Here is a 20696-nt window from a genome sequence, read left to right as displayed (position 1 = left end):
GAGAAGAAATTGCCCTCTACATTCATCTCTTTGGTCACGCCGCTCTTAAAAGAGGAGCGGCAGTTACTTTTTAGGCTGGCTGCCTCAGACTATGAGATTTCAGATGAGTGTTTGATATCAAAGAAGCCACAGCTCAAATATTAAGATTTATTTCTCTCCCATGTCAACTTTCTGCTGCAGCTGAGACTGGTTCCATTCTAATGCTTTTCCAGCAGTTAAAGCATTCATAATTTCTTTTCCCCTGTCAAACATCTCGTGTCTAATAAGCTGTGAGCTCATAAGTTTAATTCTCTTAAAGAATTAGGCAAATTACAGAACACAAACCCACTGGAAAACTAACTTTGTTACTTCTGATGTGCATGGAATTATGTGATTTGCCGATGCCATTCTCTCGAGCTACTCAATGCTTTTTAAAATTCCCACATTTATCTTACAGGTTATCTATAAAGCAGTTCAACTTTGAAAATGATCCGTCAAATTACCCTCAAAAGTACAGAAACTTGCTGCGGTCTCTGTTTAAGAAAAACGTTCTCTCTGCCATTTAAGAAAAATCAAAGAAAATTGAAAAAATGGGAACTGATGCACTTGGCCCAAGGAGAACGAGGGCTTTACACTTACCGACTGTGCAAAGAGGAACATCGTTGGGACACCAAACTTCTAACACATTCACAAGAAAGATGTTCTCAGTAAGCTCACAGGAAAATAGCTTTCTAAAATGTTGCTTCCTAATGTTTATTTCCATATGCTAATTTGTATGTCAACTACGTGGAAGCTGTAGAGATTTGCTCATGTGAAAACACTTTTCCATAGAAGTACCTTGTGCATCACTCTGCTCGTGTGACAAGATTTCACTTCGTTCTTCCAAGATTTGTACAAGCGCAGCCTGGAGTTTATGAGGCAGGATCTCATCTTCATCCGATACCTAAAGAGAAAAATGGCCACGAAAGCATTTTTGTCTTTTATCTATCATCAACAGAACCTTCTCTTTGCGAGCAGATAAGAAATACTCGTAACATGCCTCATACAGTTAGAGGGAAGTTACTCTGTGAGACGGTATATCTCGGTGGAGACAATACATTTGTCTTGTAGCCACAGAAATGAAAGAGGTTTGCTCAGCACCCTCCAACTACGAGGGATCAGTCACACACACAAATGGCCAACACAGAACAACGCGTGCTATATCCACTACACAGACTATTATACCAGTGATAAAACACACAAGAACAACAAAAGTCTGTTGAGAAAGTATGACAAGTCTCAATGTTATGGTTAAAAAAAAAACAAAAACCAAACAACCTGAGCCTTTAACACCTCTCTCTCCAGTTGCAGGCTGCAATGCAAAACAGAACAGTAAGGCAAGGAAAAGGAGATGCAAATATCCTCCTGAACTAGTAACACTCCAGGACGTTTACAACTACTTCTCTGGGGATGTAGGAGCACATTAGGTAAAGTTCAGCAGAGAACCACACGTGATCTGTGATAATTTGTCTCCTAGACTATCACTCCTGGAAAAAAGAAAACCCAACCAAACCGCAACAAACACACCCCAGCTAGATGAGAGAGGAGAAAGCCCCGTAGAGAACAAGTACAGAGAAAGCCAAAAAGCAGCAAAGAATCCTGGCGGTCCACCTTGCATCACGAACCAACGAAGTATCTGTTTTCCAATCCAGCTCAGATAAGCAGCATCTTTGGCTTCGCAGAGCTCTGTACCTCATGCAACCTCAATCTTGCAACAAGGATTTGTTGCACTGGAATCTATATACGAATACTAGCTTTTGCTGATTTCTTGCTTTCATTTTCTTTCGTTGATGCCCTTTCCTGGCATGTAACCATGAGTGACTGGTACTGCTATTGCACTCACCTCTTGCAAGAACTTGTCAGCACAAAGATCAACAATGAGAACCTGGGGAAAGATGTACAAAACACACTGACTCTTATAACCAGATATGTTGCTGTACAGAAAAAAAAACACCCCAAACACTTTTTCCTTTTTTTTTTAAATGTCCCCAGCAGCAGGGGATGTCACACACAAAACACAAATTTTGCATAACTGCAGCTTGTCTATAAGAACAAGGAACATTATTTATCTTTGATGACAATGAAACACCCCAACGCGTATCTGGCAAGTTCACCAACTGGCTCAGAAAATTTTAAGAGCTTATATTAAGACAGAATGCACAGAGATTATTCCAGAGAGGTCAGCCTCGTATCACTGACATTGTCCCTCCACTGTGCTTCACACAATTCTCACCTCTTCTATGGGCAGGTCCTGGAGCTGTGGTAACGAGCAGGAGAGAATGCCAATTAAGAACGGGGTCGGAGAGCACACAATATCAATCATAGAAGTTGGTAGGACGGGTATGTAGGTGTGCTGCCAAGTGAAGGGATAGAGCGTTGCAACTGCGGCATGGCCACATTTAGACAGAGTGCTAGAAAGGTAAGAGAAGCACAGAGTGGATCATCAATGTCTCGTTCGGTACTCGGCTACGGACACAGGTTAGGAACGCTCAGGGGAAACGCAATTCACGTATATTGTTTATGCATCAGCAGAAGCTCCATGCATCCGCGTTTGAAGTCAGTTATGGGGAGCTAGGAATAGCATCAACCCAGACTAAAGAGGTAAAGGAGACATTCTCTTATCTCCTCTTGGGTAAACAGCATACTCCAAATTCTACGCATGCACGTATTGTGTGGAAAGTCTGCAAACAGCTTTTAAATGTAACTATTTACAAAAAATTAGACAAGCTTGCACGTGGAACAGGCCCGAACACAGAAGAAAAAAATAGTATCGCTCACTCAGACTCATTTTTTACCTTAAGTTGTCAGCGACAAAGATCACCCTCCTTTCCAGCAGGAGAGAGGCAAAGACCCGAATCGCGTGAGAGACACTTAGACACTTAAACAGGCATTCGAAGTCAACGTGTTCAAGTCGAGAATCCAGTGGCCGGCAGAGTTCCATCACCTGAGAGGCAAGCAGAGATGCAGAGGGCTGGAGGAGAAAGCCCCAGCGCAGGGTCAGGCCAGACGAGGGGCAGCCCGGCTGCAGCGCAGAACTGGCGGCTCCTCACAAGTGGAGCCCCGCGGCCTGGGCAGTTGGCGCAGGACATCGCAGAGGACTCCCCAGCAGCTCTTCCTTAAAGAGCAGGGAATCACTTCTACTGTAGATGATGCAATAGGAAGCCGGTTTCTGTGACAGCCTCCCTTCAGACTTTATCTTCAGACTAACTACTTACAGGCGGCATCACTCTACGCCACAGTTTGCAAAGTGCCGCTTTGCCCCAGAGACACCATCGACACAAGAAAGCCAGTCCTGATTTCCGTTACCTCATTTCCTGCTCCTGGCAGGAAACTCCTCACAGTAATCGTGCGTCCCGGAGCAGGGAAAGGTGCCTCCATTACACTACGCATAAATGGATGTACTAGGGCTGGGGACATCTCTCGCCTCTTCTCCACTTCATCTAAAATCTGCAAGAAAATACATTGGAGATTGGTTCGATGCCTGCTGGTGAGCCAGAGGAGATACGAGCCTCTGCTCGGAGTATCCTGTGCCATAGCTACACATGAAGGCTCCAACACAGACACTCAGCCCTCTCTGTCCTCGCCTGGGATCCCTGTGAAAACTCCCCTCAAACGTCTGAACAATCAAAAGGGAATAGATACCTGCGAGTACAAATCTCCGTTCTCAAATCCAGTCTCCTGCTACTGCAAGGAAACGTCTTGTATGTGGGAACCAAATTCTCACAACTAGTTAGAGGAGTAAGAGCAGCAACACCCCATCCTCCTCCCCAAGAAGTATTTCTGAAACACTGTTCTAGAAACTCTGTGCTCCAACCATTAGAAATCAGCTTTCATCATAAGCTTGTCCCTGTACTCTTCTGCAATAGCTCTCCCCAGCCTTTACCTCTCTATCCACTCTTCTCACGGCGCTAGGAGAAAGCAAGCTGAGATCTTCCCCCCCAGCCCCTTAAACTGATTTTCCATTTCCAAGTCACGCAAGAAGATGATGAAGGGGCACCATCACTAATACCACTTCCTGACAATAATTTGCTGAAGAAATAGTCATCCGTGTATCACCTGACGAGTCTCAGCACTAGTTTAACTTTATTTGCCCTGTCAACGCAAAGGCAGCAAGGAAGCACCACTCTCCCGGGATAAGTTACAATCACTAAACAATTCTAGATTGGACGGAAGCATGCAGTTACTTTCTGGAGCTTGCGGGGTGTCAGAGACTGAAGTCTGATAAGAAGTAACAGGCTCTCCCCACTTCACCTTGGAGAAGAGGTTGAAGCAGCCCAGGCGGCTCACGATGCAGTATACCTCAGGAAGGCGCTTCCCTTTCCCTTCTGGCTGAAAGGCAACAGCAACAGTTATGCTGAGAACGGGGATGCAATAAAGAACCTAGCACCTACACCGTAGCTGATTCGCAGAATTCCTTCTGCCGTAGCTCCCGCTACGCTTCTGACTTAAAAGATTCCTGAGGAACGATCAGTTCCAGGAGCTTTCACGCCCACAGCCCATTTCACTGCATTGCTGGGCATCGTCCTGCTCCTTCCCTTGCGCGCTCAACGGGCCGTTAACGTCGGCAGCAGCACAGGTGCTGCGTAACCCACGTGGGAAATCACTGCCGATTCACGTCCTGCGCTTGACTGTGCATTTATCAACGCGTTCTTTACGCTCCACCCAATACACAGATGCTTACCAGGAGCTTCTTGCAGTACCCAAACCAGCGGCCGCCATCCTCACCCGTCAACACAAAAGAAAACGTTTCGCTGGGGGGACCAAAGGACAGTTCAGAGTTAAATTCACCACGCAGTTCAGAGAAGAGACTGACAAACAAAGCACACAAACTACAAGCCATTTTCTTTCTGGTCACGCTGAAGACCCTCTGCTGCGGTTAGCAAGCTACTTCAGGCTCTGTTCAGTGTAAAAACCTGCAGCCCGTGGACTCTCATTGAGCTACTACAGCTCTCCTCCTTCCCAGCTGCTTCGCCATTCTGCCAAGGAGCAGCAGAAGCCCCTGCCAGCCCTGGGAGCTGGCCGCGATCTGACATTACAAACTTCCTTCTTAAAGAAAAGACGGTGCTCGGGCAGAAGCAGCACTGCTGAGCCCACCTCCGTATCTCACCTTCCCCTGGCACAGGGGGTAGGGATTCAGCCTTTCCCATTTTTCCTTGCTCTGGCTGCGGTTCCTCTGGTCCGGGAAAGCGGCACACACCTCAGCTTTCAGCATTGCCCGTTTCAGGCATAAGTATTCAAAATCAAGTCTTTACCTTTTAAGGTCTGATGCAGGACACCAGTCTTTGGGATCCGGAAAGCAGAATTTGGGAATGACCTTTAGCCTCTCTTCAGTATCCTTTGACTGTCTGAAGGGATGTTCAGGCTGGAGGGGTAACACATGCATCTAAAGTCACTGAAGCGCGATGCAAGAAAGCTGCAGCATTTACAACAACAGGAGACACTACCTTCCTGACACTTCCAAAGCTGAACCATCGGATAGCTAACGCGCAAGTATAGGAGAACACGTTCTGACTGTAACAGATTCCCAGTTCCCTCTTGCATCTTTCCTGCTGATTGGACTTTTGAAAATTACCCAGCTGGTCTTGGTAAGACCTGAAGTAAGGATTTACAAGCACAGCCAAGTTTATTGGGGAATGAAGCTAAAACTGACCCCCCAAATGACAGTTGTGTCCTTGGTTCTATTCCTAGGAGATCTGAAGACACTAAGAGGAAGAGGAATGCGTTCAGCTTGTGATGTGTGAATTGTGATCACTCATGATTCAATTGCGAAAACCGTATCTGACTCACAAGTTCCAGTTACCATGTGTGAGCTCAGGTCAAAGCCCTCAAAGACTACAGGACAACTTTCCATGCTCAAAACTGCCCAGAAGGGGCAAAAGGAAGGTTTTTAAATAAGAGAGATCACATTTAAGTAGGAAATGCCTGTGAGAAGAGGAAACTTTATTGCATAAAGGTGATTTTAGACACTGTACTCTCAGTCGGTGCATCTAGGTTACTCCACTGTCCCCAGCAGCGACAGCACAAAGGAGCAGTTAGAAAAACAGTACAACATTTTCACAGAGTAACAGTTGTACCAAAGCTTTGATGTCCTTGGGCATGCAGCCCAAAGAAGAGGGTGGCAAGCAGATTACTTGGAAGCAAGGCTATTTTTAGAAGGGAGACAAATCTGTAATCAGAACACCTCCATAATTACTGGGCAATATTTCCTGCAAAATCCCAACATGACAGACTGTCTCGTATAAAGTCACTCACCAAAACACTTTAATTTGAGCACAGGATAAACAAACACTGAGAAAATAATTTGGATTGTTAGAGCATTTATAAAAGCCAGTAAAGAGCCACATGGTACAGTTGGGTCTGATTGTCGACTAGGGTAGCAGGAAAAGAACAACGCGCCGTCCTTCCCAAAGGCGATCAACAGAATGAGAGGTTGCACCAGGGAAAAGCTAAATCTGGTTACATTCCTTTCTTCCTCACAACACCCTAAAGTTTGCCCTTTTAGCAGATATTATTTATGTACGTTCAGTTTTACCCACTAAATTAACTCTGCATTCTTTCTGCCTGTAGTCCCTTATTCATTTTGTGAACCCAAAATGGTCTGGTTTTTAGTGGAAGGCAGCAGGTACAAGCCTAGCTGGTGACAACTGAATATTCATTTCAATCTGGAACCACAGAACCAAGCATCAAGGCTCCAATCTCTTAGCTTCACAGTAACCACTATGTACAGAGTCATAATTTGGAGTCACACACTGATCTTGTCATCCATTCGGGCTGAACAGACACAAAGAAAGCTTATTTCAAATGGCTTGTTCTAGCTACAGTACTTTAACTTCCACGGTTCTCCTCTTCTTTTTGGGAGCTAGTACACACGGTTTTGCCTTTTTTTTTTTCTTTCTTTTCCCCAAAACAGTACAAATGAACATAAAAGCCCTGTGTGCCATCAGTCAATTTTCTTCACTCCTTGTTTATAAATCACAGACTACCAGGATGAGGTGACGCCAGCTTTGGGAACAGAGCACTGCACTCCCTTTCCTCTCCTGCAGGCTGCCTCAGCAGCGTATCACAATACACTACGGCTTTAGGATGCTTCCAGGCAATCAGAATTATAGCAGGAGCCTTCCTAGTTCCAACAAAAGACCGTAAACTCATTATCAAGATATTCAACAACCGCCCATCACTATACGTGAAGTCTGTAACAGAGCAAGGCGCTTCATATTCCAAGCCTGTAACCTAACCAGCAGGCCAGCTTTACTAGTACAGAGTTTAGGAAGGGATACGCACTGCGAGAGGAAAGAAACAGCTGCTGAGCGCGTGTATTGGGTTTGCGTGGCAAGGTTTTGGTAGCGAGGGGCTACAGGGGTGGCTTCTGTGAGAAGCTGCTAGAAGCTCCCCCTGTGTCCAACAGAGCCAATGCCAGCCAGCTCCAAGACGGATGCGCTGCTGGCCAAGGCCAAGCCCATCAGCGCCTCTGGGATAACAGAGTTAAGAAGGGAACAAACAAGTTAGAGAGAGCTTTTGCAGATGGAGAGAGGAGTGAGAAGATGTGAGAAACTCTGCAGACACCAAGGTCAGTGAAGATGGAGGGGAGGAGGTGCTCCAGGCGCCGGAGCAGAGATCCCCCTGCAGCCCGTGGTGAAGGCCATGGTGAAGCAGGCTGTCCCCCTGCAGCCCATGGAGGAAGGATGAGGGGGTGTAGAGATTCCACCTGCAGCCCGTGGAGGACCCCACGCTGGAGCAGGTGGAGGCACCTGAAGGAGGCTGTGACCCCATGGGAAGCCCACGCTGGAGCAGGCTCCTGGCAGGACCTGTGGACCCGTGCAGAGGGGAGCCCACGCCAGAGCAGGTTTGCTGGCAGGACTTGTGACCCCGTGGGGGATCCCACGCTGGAGCAGTTGGTGAAGGACTGCAGCCCACGGGAAGGACTCACGTTGGAGAAGTTCGTGAAAGACTGTCTCCCATGAGAGGGACCCTGGGCTGGAGCAGGAGAGTCCTCCCCTGAGGGGGAAGGAGCAGCAGAGACACCGTGTGCTGAACTGACCCCAACCCCCATTCCCCGTCCCCCTGTGCCGCTGAGGGGGAGGAGGTTGAAGCCGGGAGTGAAGTCGAGCCCGGGAAGATGGGAGGGGTGGGGGGAGGTGGTTTCAGATTTGATTTTATTTCTCATTGCTCTACTCTGGTTTGCTTGGTAATAAATTAGATGAATTTTTCTCTAAGTTCAGTCTGGTTTGCCCGTGACGATAATTAGTGAGTGATCTCTCCCTGTCCTTATCTCATCCCACCAGCCGTTCTTTATACCTTTTCTCCCCTGTCTAGTGAAGGAGGGGAGAGAGAGCGCGGCTCTGGGGGGCACCTGGCCTCCAGCCTGGGTCAACCCACCACAGCGTGTTTTGTAGGCAGGTTTCCATGCAAGCTCCTACCTTGCTGGGAAACTGCTGTATGATCTGTGGTGTGTAAGTCATCTCAGGTGCCTTCTTGTGCAGTGACACCACCACGAAGAGCTCAAACAGCCGCTGCTCCTGGAGCTCTATCAAGTCCCTCTCCAAAGTCTGGTAGTGCGGGTTCCTCTTGGAGGCTGACTGCACCTGCAGCAGGCACCTGCGGCGACCTGAAGAAAGGAACAAATCGAAAACCAGCCTGTGGCTATCCCTACCACACACCTACAGGTAACAGAAGAGGACCCACCATCACCTTTAGAAGGGGGAAAAGAGATGGGTGCATCTTCCTAACATCACTGCCGTGCTCTACGGGACTTGGACTCCTGCATCAGCTCCTCAAGCCCAGCGCTGTTCCAGATACGGGAGCGCCAGCCTTGCAGATGCTCTGCAGGTCCCTCGTGACTGATAGCTAGCATTCTCCCACTGTCCTGGCATCCTTTCCTCGCACCTCAGAGCGACACGCCATGGTAGGGAAGCCCAGCTGTGAGAAGCAGCCCAGCTCCACCAGTTCGGTAGCTGCCAGGTCTCAGGCAGCTACTCCAAAAAGCAGCGTGGGCATTCAAGAGAGGCAGAGCCAGTTTCCTGGCCAAGAAAGCTCCAGGCTGGGACATCCTGACAGGCAGTAGACTCACAAGCGCAGGCACAGCACTCTGATGTAAGAAATTCCTGTGGCCCAGGCACCGTGACACATTCTAGACACTGGAAACAACTCTTAACTCAGGCAGTGACTCAGTCACTGTATTTCTGCAGAGACTCTTCACTCTCCATTACTCTCCTTAATATAAAAAAGTGGAACTTCACTATTTGCTCCAAGTTAAGACATTCTGTGTGCTTCCCTCCAAGAAAATGAAACATCTAAAGCAATTCCATTGGCCCTTTTTGCTAGATGCTTGCTGAGGAACGTGACAGAGAGTCGCTCATCAGGGCTGCTGGCCAACCTTTACCATTTCACATTCAAACCTCACCAGCACATAAAGTAAGACCTCTTTGGTCCTTCCCACACCAGCTAAAACCTAGTCGGTATTTCAAGTCTGTAGTTTAGGCCTATGATCAACCTCAGGACTGTAGAACCAGACAAATGACCAAGCGATTTCTCCCCAGAGGAAAGGGCATTTCACAATATTATACATATAAAACAGAACCAAGGGAAGGAAGGAGGGGGAAAATAACCTCAAGAGTTAGCAGCAAAGGTGATCCAGGGACAATCTCCTGCAAGACATATTTTAGTTAAGTGTGACTCTACCAACCCAAAAATGAATCTACTTTTAGTGACTGGCAGATTAATGGCATTAAACCTCAAGAGCTCAGGAGAAGTGGCAAAAATAGAGGTTGATTTTTCACAACAACAGCTCCCAGCCTTGGCCACGCTGCCTCTTAGACGTTCCCTTCCTCTGTCTCGGCAGAAGCCACAACTAGTCGGTGTGCTTATCCCGTTAGAGCCTTAGCCAAACACGCAGTGCTATGGGGACAGGACCAGCCCCTGTGATTCACTCACTTTTCGGCTGATTTTCCGTATCACTTTCATTCCCACTGGTTTCACCTGAAACACACATAGTTTCCACTTATTAGCCATGCAGAAGGAAGATGGGCAACACCCAAAGTTGGGAAAAAGAGAGAACTTTAGACTCATCAAAAACCAACACGACTCAGGGTTGCCCACCGATCCTGCTCAAAGCATCAGCAAAGAACCGTACCGGTAAATGTGCTACAAGAGTAAACATGAAAAAGCAGAGTTGGCATCAAGTCACTGTTTCCAGCAAACCACCTGTAGGTCAGCTGAACACAGGCAAAGACCAGAAACCAGGGGGTTATTGGATTGGATAAAAGTTAACAGAGTCGCTGAACAGAATATACTATAAATAAAGACTATACCTCAGCTACAAAATCAGAAGAACACAAGTATATCACTTTAGAGGCACAAAAGCCATGAGTGGAGTAGTCAGAAGCAGTTCTTGTGCCAAATGCTTTTGTGGGGAATTTGGGGGTTTGTTCTGCTTTTTTGAAAAAGCACTTTTAACCAGTAGCCCAGCTCTTCAGGCTCACATCATAGCGGAATCTTCCATTTGTGACAGCGTTAAACTTGGGTCAGGCAAGTGTTCCCAATCCTAGCGGTGCTGAAAGCTCAACAATTCCAGCTGCAAGACACGGGGTTCAGCACTGACGAGTCAGCCCAGCATGAGCTGCAGGAGGTGGTGGTGCCCAGCCTGCTAGCAGTACCCCAGGACGTACAGGAACCGTACCACTCGAGAGGTTTATAGCAAACAGAATGGTGCTGGAGCCCTCCATACCTTTCACTGGAGGTGCTTCTCTCCCAGCAGGACTGAGCAACTTCACCCTCTTCTTTCCACGCTTAGAATCAAAGATCTCCTGTATTTTTAGTACCAGCTGAAATCCAAAGCAGAAGCAGAGGTTAACGTGGGGGTCCAGGTGCCGACAGCGACCACCTCGCATCACATCCTTGGGCAGGGCTGTCCCAGTCCCGCCAGGGACCCTGGCTCGGAGACCGCTTGCTAGAGTGCTTTTAGCACAGCTCGCTGGATAATGACCCAGCACAGAATTTCTGCTACAAGAGAGAGATAACTGTTAGCACAACTCAGAGCTGACACCAACAAGCATTCTGGAAGTTATCGTATTTTGCTTACCAAACAGATAGCGGAAGCGGCAAACTGTCTGCCATCAGATCTCCATTTTCTATCAGAGAAGCCAACTGCAAAGGCACTTGCAAGAATCTCTCATAAACCCTCCACCACAAAGGACTCTGAACTCCCCATGCTCTCAAACATCCCAATTCTTTCCAGAAAAAGCAGAGTTCTCTCAATGTGGCTTGGGGTTTGTTGTTTGTTTGGCTTTTTTTTTTTTTTTTTTTTTTTTTTTAAAGTTTGCTGCTGTAGTTGGATGTCAAACAGCTAGAGTACATTCTCCAAAGCACCACGCCGGGCACAGAACAAGGCTGCTCTAAGCACAGGGTAGCTTGCTAAGATGAAAGGATTATTTCATTTTGCATAGGTGAGGACAGACAGTGGGACAGAATAACGGATCTATGTTGCAGGGACACCACAGACCTGGTCCACTGGAATAAAAACATCGGTAAAAAACATAGCCCGGCGCAGACTAAGCTACGGACATGAAAGAAGGGTCAGCATTTAGACAAACCAAAGTCCTAACGCTTTTTGTTACTCCTGTGACAGGTCTCTCTGGAGTCGTCCCCCCCCCTCAGCTGCCAGGTGGACAACGCTGCAGGCGGCTCCTTGATTCTGCACGTCAGACAGCTACGGCTTCATTGTGAAGAAGGATTTACGCTAAACGCAGCGAGAAGGTCAAGTTCATTCTTGTCTCAAGTTAATAATTCATTAAATGCTCCCGCTGAATGTAGGAGGGTGGGGCCCATTCATTTGTCACCACAAATACTGCATAAAAAGGAAGATATTCAGCAAGAGAACCTGTTTTTCAGCTCGAGCCTTTATCCCCAGCTCAGCAAACTAGGCTCAGGCTCTTCTTTTCACATCTATTTCTCCCCATTTTCTGCGTCAGCCAGTCCTCCAAGCATGATGAGGCTGCATGGAAGAGAACAGCCCACAGCAGAAAGCAGTGCTTCTCCTGCAAAATCTGCCTTCTTTTCCTTCTACCATCCAGCCTTACCTAGAGAATTTCCATTTCTGTTCTGATTTTTGTGCAGTTGAGTCACCAGTGAAAGATACTGGGTGTGTTTAAGGCAGCTATGTGTTTCTTAAGCAATAAGTTGTATTTTTTTTTTTTTCTTTTTAGACTCAAGTCCTTTTCTCAATCTCTCCAGCAATCTTGGCTCAATTCCTTGTGAGCAAAAAAGAGTAAAGTGTGCTTCCTGCATGTAAATTGTTACCAGATTTTTGGAATAGGTTTCCTTTTGGAGAATGTTTTATTTTCCCCCTCCAAATCAAAGATACTCTCCATCACAGCATTTTTGTAATCTTGCCATCTCCTTCCTGATTTTCCAGGCCTACAGTTCGTTTAAAAACACGTACAGAAGTTGCCTGTTATTCTGAAGTACTTAATATTTGAAAAGTATTTTGCAGCTGTCCAAGTCTACCTCACGGTCTTGTGTGATTTGAACAAATACACCCAATTTGCACAAGAAATAAAGATCTGCAGAAGTTAAATGATTTTACCACGGCAAAAAGTAAGTTGTTGCCACTACCACAACTGGAATTTGAGTCCTATGCACAAAGTGCCCCTACAGCGGTAGCTGCAGCTGTCCTAGAGCACGTGCCGCATTTTATCACCGAGGGACAGGAGCTGGTAACCAATACTGGTATCTGGAAAGATTCCCAACGCATCAAATGAGAATTACAACGGAGTCCTCTATCGTGAAGGTGGATTAAAAGCGTTTCTCGCTACTCTGGCCTCAGAAGCACGCCTGCCTTCGCGCACAGGCGGGAAGGAGCGGGAGCAAAGGGGAGAACTTTGTGAAGGGAAGGCTTTGTGAGATGCTCTTATCCCACCTTTAGACTTCTCTTATCTTCATCTTTAGACTATGAAACAGCTGCAAGGGTAGGTTCCTGATGGCGAGGCAAGAGCTCCAAGCCAACCCGCCAAGTAGCCAAGGGCCCAGCCAGGTCCCCACAGCAGCCCCCCACTGTCAGCCATCTAACAAGTCAGCACCTGCAGCGAGAACGCGAGGCTCAGTCTGAGAAGTCAGCAGGAACGAGGGACACGTACACACCACTGTACAGAGCCGGCCCTTTAGCTCACAGAGAGCTTCCTCGCATTCCTGCTCCGAGTTCAGCACAAAACCAGCACCGTTACACTTCATGGAAGGGTTGGGAACAAGGCTTAAATGACAAAGGATGAGGAAGAGCTAGTATTCACACACAGCGTTCATCTCCAGGCCAACACCTAATACTCCATTTGCGGACTCTTGGCCAACAAAACCACCACCGCCCCAGCTAGAACTGGCACTCTGGTGTTTTGACCCCCAAACACCTGCCCTGCTAGAAATGGGTTGAGCTTGTCCACGCACACAGCAGTGCTAACCAGCATTCACAGCTCCACGGCCACTTACAAAGCACTTAGAAGGTGCTAAACAAAGCAGCAAGACTTTGAGAGGCCATGCAAGAAGTAATGTTTCATGCTGAAATCTCACCCAGGGCAAGTTCCTTCTCCTGCTAGCAGCCTCTACTGCTTGGAACAGCTTCCACTCGGTCAGTGTGACAGGCAGGGTCGTGTCCTTCACCATTTTCCCTTGGAAACTTGTCTGGGAAGGCTTTAGCTCAAGACTCTTGCGATTGAGGAAGGGAGGTTTTGGGGGAGGCTAGAAAACAGAAGAGATGGTTAAGCATGGGATTAAGCATGGGATTAAGCTTTGGTCCAAGCTCAGAGTCAAAGGAGTAGATTACGAATGATAAACTTCCTGCAGCCTCCTGCTCTACCAAGCTCTCCATCCCACCCCACACGCTCGAGCATCTCATCAACACTCTCTTGTTCCTACTCTTTTGCTCCTTAGCAGTTTAATCAACTGCCACCGCCATGGCTGTTCATTATCATTTACATTAATAACAAACAATAAAAACTAAGGAAAACCAATGACGTAGCAGTGGGGAATGTGGGACCAGGGGGGAGCACAAAATACGACCCTTGTGAGGATGACCCTCTGTAAACCCACGGCAATTTAATCCCCTCACCCTACCTTGGGAGCCCTGCTGGTGCCCCGGGGGGGTGGCAGCTTCCAGACAGATGGGACCTTCCACAAGGGTAAGGGCAGCGCTCTGACATCTTCATAGGGGTTCTCTTTTGGAGGACCTGGAAAAAAAGCATTGAATGGGGGATTTATGAAAGGAGATCAAGTCCCGCATTCTTGTGAGGGACGTAAGCAGGGAGAGCATGCAGTTGTCCACCAAGCTTTAACAGGGTCTGAGAGAGACCTGTTCTAAGATGGATTAGGTTTCCACCACCCAAAGATCTTTCTAACCCACTACCATCAACTTGGCAAACTGTACACGGACTCAGCGAAACAAAACACTTCTGCCACTGCAGAGAAAATAGCTCTGTGGCAAGGCAGCTTGTTCATACTGATCTCTGTGCAGTGCTCAAGCAAAGCATTTGAAGAGCTAATAAAGAAATCAGTTTAGCACAGGCCAATCCGAGTGACATCTTCCCGTGACATCTGAAATCCGGCTGTTCGCATGCAGATAGTTACTAACATCAACAAAGAACCTCAGATGGGGAAGACCTTAAAAGTCACAGAGCTGGAAAGGGCCTCAGTGCATTCTCATCTTCATTCCTCCCTCCCCAGCCAATTCACTACCCTTAAATAAAGCGAGTGCGTCCCCCAGAAGCACAGGCACATACAGATAATGTCCTCGTAGATGTTGTCTTCTGACTGCGTGTAGACGAGCCTGGATCCTGTAGTGCCACTTGCCTCTTCTCGAAGTCTGTGGGAGTTGGTTGTTGCCATCCGGTTGCGGAAGCCCTGGATGTCCTCAAACTCAAAAGATTTCCTAGAGGAAAACCAGTGTAACTTCTTCTAAAGGCACCTGCGTGTACCAGCGAGTTGCTTCTCCAGTCCACACAGAGTATGGTCCTCCTTGGGGCCATCAAGAACATGGATGCTCCACTCTGGACACTCTGATTTCCAAGTGTTGTGGTTTAACCCCAGCCGGCAGCTCAGCCCCGCACAGCCGCTCGCTCGCTCCCGCCCAGTGGGACGCGACAGAGAATCAGAAGGGCAAAAGTGAGAAGAATGCGTGGGTTGAGATAAAGACAGTTTAATAGGTAAAGCAGAAGCTGTGCACGCAAGCAAAGCAAAACAAGGGATTCATTCACTATTTCCCCTTGGCAGGCGGGTGTTCAGCCATCTCCGGGAAAGCAGCGCTCCATCACGCGTAACGGTGACTTGGGAAGACAAACGCCAACACTCCAAATGTCACCCCCTTCCTCCTTCTTCCCCCAATTTTTATTGCCGAGCACGACATCGTACGGTCTGGAATATCCCTTCGGTCAGTTGAGGTCAGCTGTCCCGGCCTCGTCCCCTCCCAGCTCCTTGTCACCCCCAGTCTGCTCGCTGGGGGCCGGGGGAGAAGCAGAAAAGGCCTCCATGCCGTGTAAGCACTGTTCAGCGATAACTAAACCACTGGTGTGTTACCAATACTATTTTCATCACAAATCCATAACACAGCACCACACGGGCTACCGTGAAGAAAATCAACTCTATCCCAGCCAAAACCAGCACATCAAACGAGTCCTACTCACTTACTCTGGGAGCTTTTTAAATTAAAAATGAAGTTGGAGGCTCTGTGGCCAAGCACACTCCAAGCAGGTATGGCGAGTCCCATCCTGTCACAGAGGCAAGAACCCAAAACACGTTTTTGCAGACTAAGCACTTGCAGCAGTACTCAGAATCAGGGCACTGCTTTCTACCGGACCTCTCCTACTCCCCCTGCTAAGGGCGTTATCGCGTTTGCGAGGTTGCATTTTCGCACACTCGGCCTCCGTTTCAAAATTACGGCACAGAGGTCAGCGAGGAGCTGGCAGGGATTTAGCCCATCGTCATCAAATTTGCTTTGTTCCACGTGCTTCGCCACTGTGAAAGAAGGTTTCAGGAGTACCGGCCACCAGCACAGCTGCCCAAGGCACCTCAGCTGTAAGCGGAACTCGCATCAAGCCAGCTCAGAGGTTTTTCACTCTGTATCAGGGACCTACGGGAAAGCGAGCAGAATTACCAAACCTACTGCAACAGGGGTCCCCCCAGCTGACAGCCTCCAGCAACAAGAGAATCTGTCGCTCACAGGCGAGCTGGGACATTTAGCGGCCACGCTGCCCCAAGATAAAGCCATTCTGTAATCCACAAATCGCAGCTGAGGACAAGCTCGGGGCGAGCAGGAGGCAGCACTCTCCCTGGGGCCAGCATGTTGTCACTCAACTCTGGTTTAAGGCACGGGACCGATATCTGTTTGGCGCTTTTCGGCCTTCCTCGCAAGATTATCGGCGGCAAAAGTAGCGCGTACGCAATGCTGGGAAGGGGATACTTTCATCCAGAAATATCCTCTCCCCATCAGTACTAGCACCTCCGCAAGGATATCACGGCAAGCAAGCTGTTTAAACCCATCTAGAAACTAATTTAAGGAAACACATTTCAGACATGAGAGATGAATCGATGTACCTCTGGGTTCTCCCTCTGATCCTCCTGCTGGTTATTCTCTTCTCAGGATTGGTGGAGGATGACACCAAGTTTCCTCCACGCTGCTTTGGCAGGGGAGCTTCCCTGGTAGCACTGGCATTGCTACAGCGACCGGCACCCTTTTCTGCGAGATAGCGGAAAGTCCTACGGGGCTTGGGTGGTGGGACAGCAGCTGGCTCCTCTTGCCCCTCAGCCTCAGAGTAAATGTTTTTCAAGCTCCTCTCTGCCCTGCAGAGAGTCTCTACTCCTTTGATTTTAAGTTCTCTTTCTGGAGAGCCACAGCTCCCTTGCTTCCTCTGAAGGTCCAAAGGAACTGGTGGGGCTTTGCCAGGCAGAAGGGGATCTACTCTCCTCCACAGCGCTTGTGAGGTATAGAAGTTACCTGGGGGCAGTGTCGCCCCTGGGTCCAGGAAGCCTGCTTGCCACTCTCCTTTCTCCTTGGCTTGGGAAGATAGGCTGCATGCACAGGGCTGGAGGTCACCACAGTCACCAGTCTGCAAGCAGCTCTGGACATCTTCCCTGAAGTCCAAACCCAGGCTCTTTGGATCTTTGGACCCAGTCTTTCTGCCCTTCTCTGTATGTTCTGGCTTCACCGCGGGTAGAACATCGCAGCTGGGATCATACTTTACTCCAAAGTCCTTCAGCTGCTGTTTCTCCTTGCTGGAGCACCCTCGCGTCCTCCCCTCCCACTGGGAGATCTTCTGTTTGATGTTGCGGCAGTGGCTCCGGGAGAGGGTCTGCACAGCAGAGCGGGAGAAGCTACTGTCCACCGACCCTGTTGGGTGCATGGCAAGTACCAACGTGCTTACAAACACCCCATCTCCAGCCTTGTCCAGGTGTGTCCTGCACACATCAAGCTGGTATGAGACTCCAAAGCACCCGGTGGTGTCCAAGAGCCCCTGGGCGTCAGCTCTGCAAGGACCACCTGCTATCACACGACCTGTGGATAAAAAGAAGAAAAGAACCATCAGCTGCACTCCAGCCGTAGACACCACCAGGAACTCTCAGCTGCACTCTGGCAATCGCTGAAGAACATTCCTCCCCAAATCACATGTTCAAGACTGGCTTCCAGAGCACGCTCCCCACAAAGCCTGTTTCTGTAGCACACATCTGGGAGAGCTAACAAAAGGATGCAGAGGTCTCACTGGCTTAAAAAACAAATAAAACACCACCACAGGAACAAAACACAGCCAGGAAGCCCAACGGTCTAAACTCAAGGAAATTATTTAATGGCAGAAGAACACAGCAGCACGGCCTGTCTGCAGCGGAGCTCCCAGCTGCTCGCTGGTGCCCGCGCAGGCCAGGCAGGAGTGCTCCGTTTCTCCTGGTGCACCGTATTGCTCAGAGCACCTCAGGCAGCACAGAGCCAAACCCCTGCAGCACCATGGCTCTACCAGAGCTCTCAACGCAGCGGAGACACAGCAAGTGTATTGGGTTTGCATGGTGAGGTTTTGGTAGTGGGGGGGGGGGGGGCTACAGGGGTGGCTTCTGTGAGAAGCTGCTAGAAGCTCCCCTCATGTCCGATAGAACCAATGCCAGCTGGCTCCGAGATGGACCCAACGCTGGCCAAGGCCAAGCCCATCAGTGACGGTGGTAGTGCCTCTGGGATAACAGAGTTAAGAAGGGAACAAACAAGTTAGAGAGAGCTTTTGCAGATGGAGAGAGGAGTGAGAAGATGTAAGAAACTCTGCAGACACCAAGGTCAGTGCAGAAGGAGGGGGAGGAGGAGCTCCAGGCACCGGAGCAGAGATCCCCCTGCAGCCTGTGGTGAAGACCATGGTGAAGCGGGCTGTCCCCCTGCAGCCCATGGAGGATGATGGTGGAGCAGATATTCCCCTGCAGCCCGTGGAGGACCCCACGCCGGAGCAGGTGGAGACACCTGAAGGAGGCTGTGACCCCATGGGAAGCCCACGCTGGAGCAGGCTCCTGGCAGGACCTGTGGACCCATGGAGAGAGGAGCCCACGCCAGGGCAGGTTTGCTGGCAGGACTTGTGACCCCGTGGGGGACCCACGCTGGAGCAGTTGGTGAAGGACTGCAGCCCACGGGAAGGACTCACGTTGGAGAAGTTCGTGAAAGACTGTCTCCCATGAGAGGGACCCCGGGCTGGAGCAGGAGAGTCCTCCCCTGAGGGGGAAGGAGCAGCAGAGACACCGTGTGCTGAACTGACCCCAACCCCCATTCCCCGTCCCCCTGTGCCGCTGAGGGGGAGGAGGTTGAAGCCGGGAGTGAAGTCAAGCCCGGGAAGATGGGAGGGGTGGGGGGAGGTGGTTTCAGATTTGATTTTATTTCTCATTGCTCTACTCTGGTTTGCTTGGTAATAAATTAGATGAATTTTTCTCTAAGTTCAGTCTGGTTTGCCCGTGACGATAATTAGTGAGTGATCTCTCCCTGTCCTTATCTCATCCCACCAGCCGTTCTTTATACCTTTTCTCCCCTGTCTAGTGAAGGAGGGGAGAGAGAGCGCGGCTCTGGGGGGCACCTGGCCTCCAGCCTGGGTCAACCCACCACAGCAAGATACAAAATACCAAGCCAGCTCTATGGAAAAGGAACCACATCTACTTCTCCGGAGAGTCGGCAGCAGCACGATGGCTGCTGCTTCACACGGGAGGACTACGACGCTTGTAACGACTGGAGAAGAGCCCAACTGCACTCCTCCTCCTCCCAGAAGTGCTCTCCTGCTCCACAGCACAAGTAAAAACCTGTCTGATGTTCTGCTTGTCAACGCCTGACCTAAATTTGCCATCAGAGATTCCTGAGGGCAGCGGTGCCCAGCCTGTGGCTTGCAGCCAGGGGAAGTGTTAAAAGGCGTACACCAGAGGCCAAAAGGCAGAGGAACTGGTGAGTTCTCATGCTCAAGAGGAAAACGGACCTGTGTTTAGGTCGGCAGAGGAGAAGGAATGCTAAAGAAACACTACGGCTTCTCCTACCCAAGCAGAGCCTGCGCAGACAGGAGCTATGCTGTTTGAGACTACCCCAACGTATAATCCAGAGGATACGGACTCCTACAGGTAGTCCTGCAGCAAGAAAGGCAGGTGAAACCGCCGGGGAGAACCTGGGTGGCTGTACGGACCCAGCACCCACAGGTCCAGTATGACCTCAGTACGGACATTTCATACGTGGAGTCCCCAGCCTCGGAGCCCTTTGGCTCTACCTGCAGCTCACAAGGCATCCCCAGTATTCTCAGCTATGCCAGCATGGTTGGAAATTCATCTTGGACAGAAGACAGCAGCCCATGGGCTCTAATATGGTCCATTCCTCCCTTTCTCCAGGCAGCTACCCCCTTTCAGAAGTTCCAGCCCTCAAGGTCTATTTAACATTCTCCATTTGTACTAGGAGACAAGCACTCAGCAAAGCTCGGGCTCAGGCCAGGTGGCCACGTGGCAAGCCTGGCCACGCTGGCTTCAGCAACATCCCGCTGGCACTGAGAAGTCTCCCTGCGACAGGCAGAACAAGAGCAGCAGCAGCAGCCCCAGTTCCACACATGCGGCCAAACCAGAGGACCTCTGCAGAAAGCAAGCCAGACTTGCTCCAGGTGGGAACTTCGGCCATAATCAAAGCAAGTCTGTACCCAGGCTCCACCTGACCGATCCAGCCAGCTCTCACTGCCAACATCTGGGCATGCGTCCTCCAAAGCTGCTGTTACACCACCCGGTCTTCATTGACTCACCAGAGCCCGTAAGAATTTGCAGAACCAAGGATGGGAAGCAAACCAAGGTGGAACACAGAGGAGTTTAAACCTGCCTGACAAGGGTTCATGCCCCATGCACCAGGCTGGGTGTGGAGAACCCCTACCACAGCAGAGGCCCACATCCTTCCCTCTGTTGACACCACACCTCACATTCCAGGGCTCCAGCGCTACCGGCTCTGTCCCTAGCGCTGCTGATCTGCTTGGCAGAGGCATTTGCTGTGCAATTAAAAGAAAAGCACTGGCCTTGGCAGACCTACTTGATGGAGTTGGTGAGAAAGATCGTTGATGTAGGACAGCCCAGGGCTCCCCAAGCAATTCAGTGATGGCTTGGGCACACGTGGCACCGAGCCTTGGCTTTCTGCTGCACTTTCACGCTCTCTACCAAAGCAGCATTGCTCGCTG

At 49.5% G+C, this 20696-nt stretch overlaps 1 protein-coding gene across 3 annotated transcripts in view; it reads right to left on the bottom strand.

Moving 5' to 3' along the window:
- The window catches only part of DENND2C (DENN domain containing 2C), a 28075-nt gene that overhangs the window by 1220 nt on the left and 6159 nt on the right, over window positions 1-20696 (bottom strand). For all 3 annotated transcript variants that reach the window (XM_054803845.1, XM_054803844.1, XM_054803843.1), the window contains exons 2-16: window positions 16588-17545; window positions 14778-14926; window positions 14116-14228; window positions 13573-13740; window positions 10742-10838; window positions 9949-9993; window positions 8436-8623; window positions 5271-5380; window positions 4700-4769; window positions 4270-4347; window positions 3325-3465; window positions 2814-2962; window positions 2252-2429; window positions 1862-1903; window positions 817-922 (exon numbers count right to left, since the gene is read on the bottom strand). In XM_054803845.1, the coding sequence (XP_054659820.1) occupies window positions 817-922; window positions 1862-1903; window positions 2252-2429; window positions 2814-2962; window positions 3325-3465; window positions 4270-4347; window positions 4700-4769; window positions 5271-5380; window positions 8436-8623; window positions 9949-9993; window positions 10742-10838; window positions 13573-13740; window positions 14116-14228; window positions 14778-14926; window positions 16588-17393 (2440 nt within the window). In that variant the 5' untranslated portion in view covers window positions 17394-17545. The remainder of the gene's footprint in view (window positions 1-816; window positions 923-1861; window positions 1904-2251; window positions 2430-2813; window positions 2963-3324; window positions 3466-4269; window positions 4348-4699; window positions 4770-5270; window positions 5381-8435; window positions 8624-9948; window positions 9994-10741; window positions 10839-13572; window positions 13741-14115; window positions 14229-14777; window positions 14927-16587; window positions 17546-20696) is intronic.

The sequence above is a fragment of the Grus americana genome, chromosome 25 (assembly GCF_028858705.1).
Source record: "Grus americana isolate bGruAme1 chromosome 25, bGruAme1.mat, whole genome shotgun sequence".
NCBI classification, from domain to species: domain Eukaryota; kingdom Metazoa; phylum Chordata; class Aves; order Gruiformes; family Gruidae; genus Grus; species Grus americana.
The sequence above is the reverse complement of the archived record's forward strand: the minus strand, read 5'-3'. Positions and strand labels throughout refer to the sequence as shown.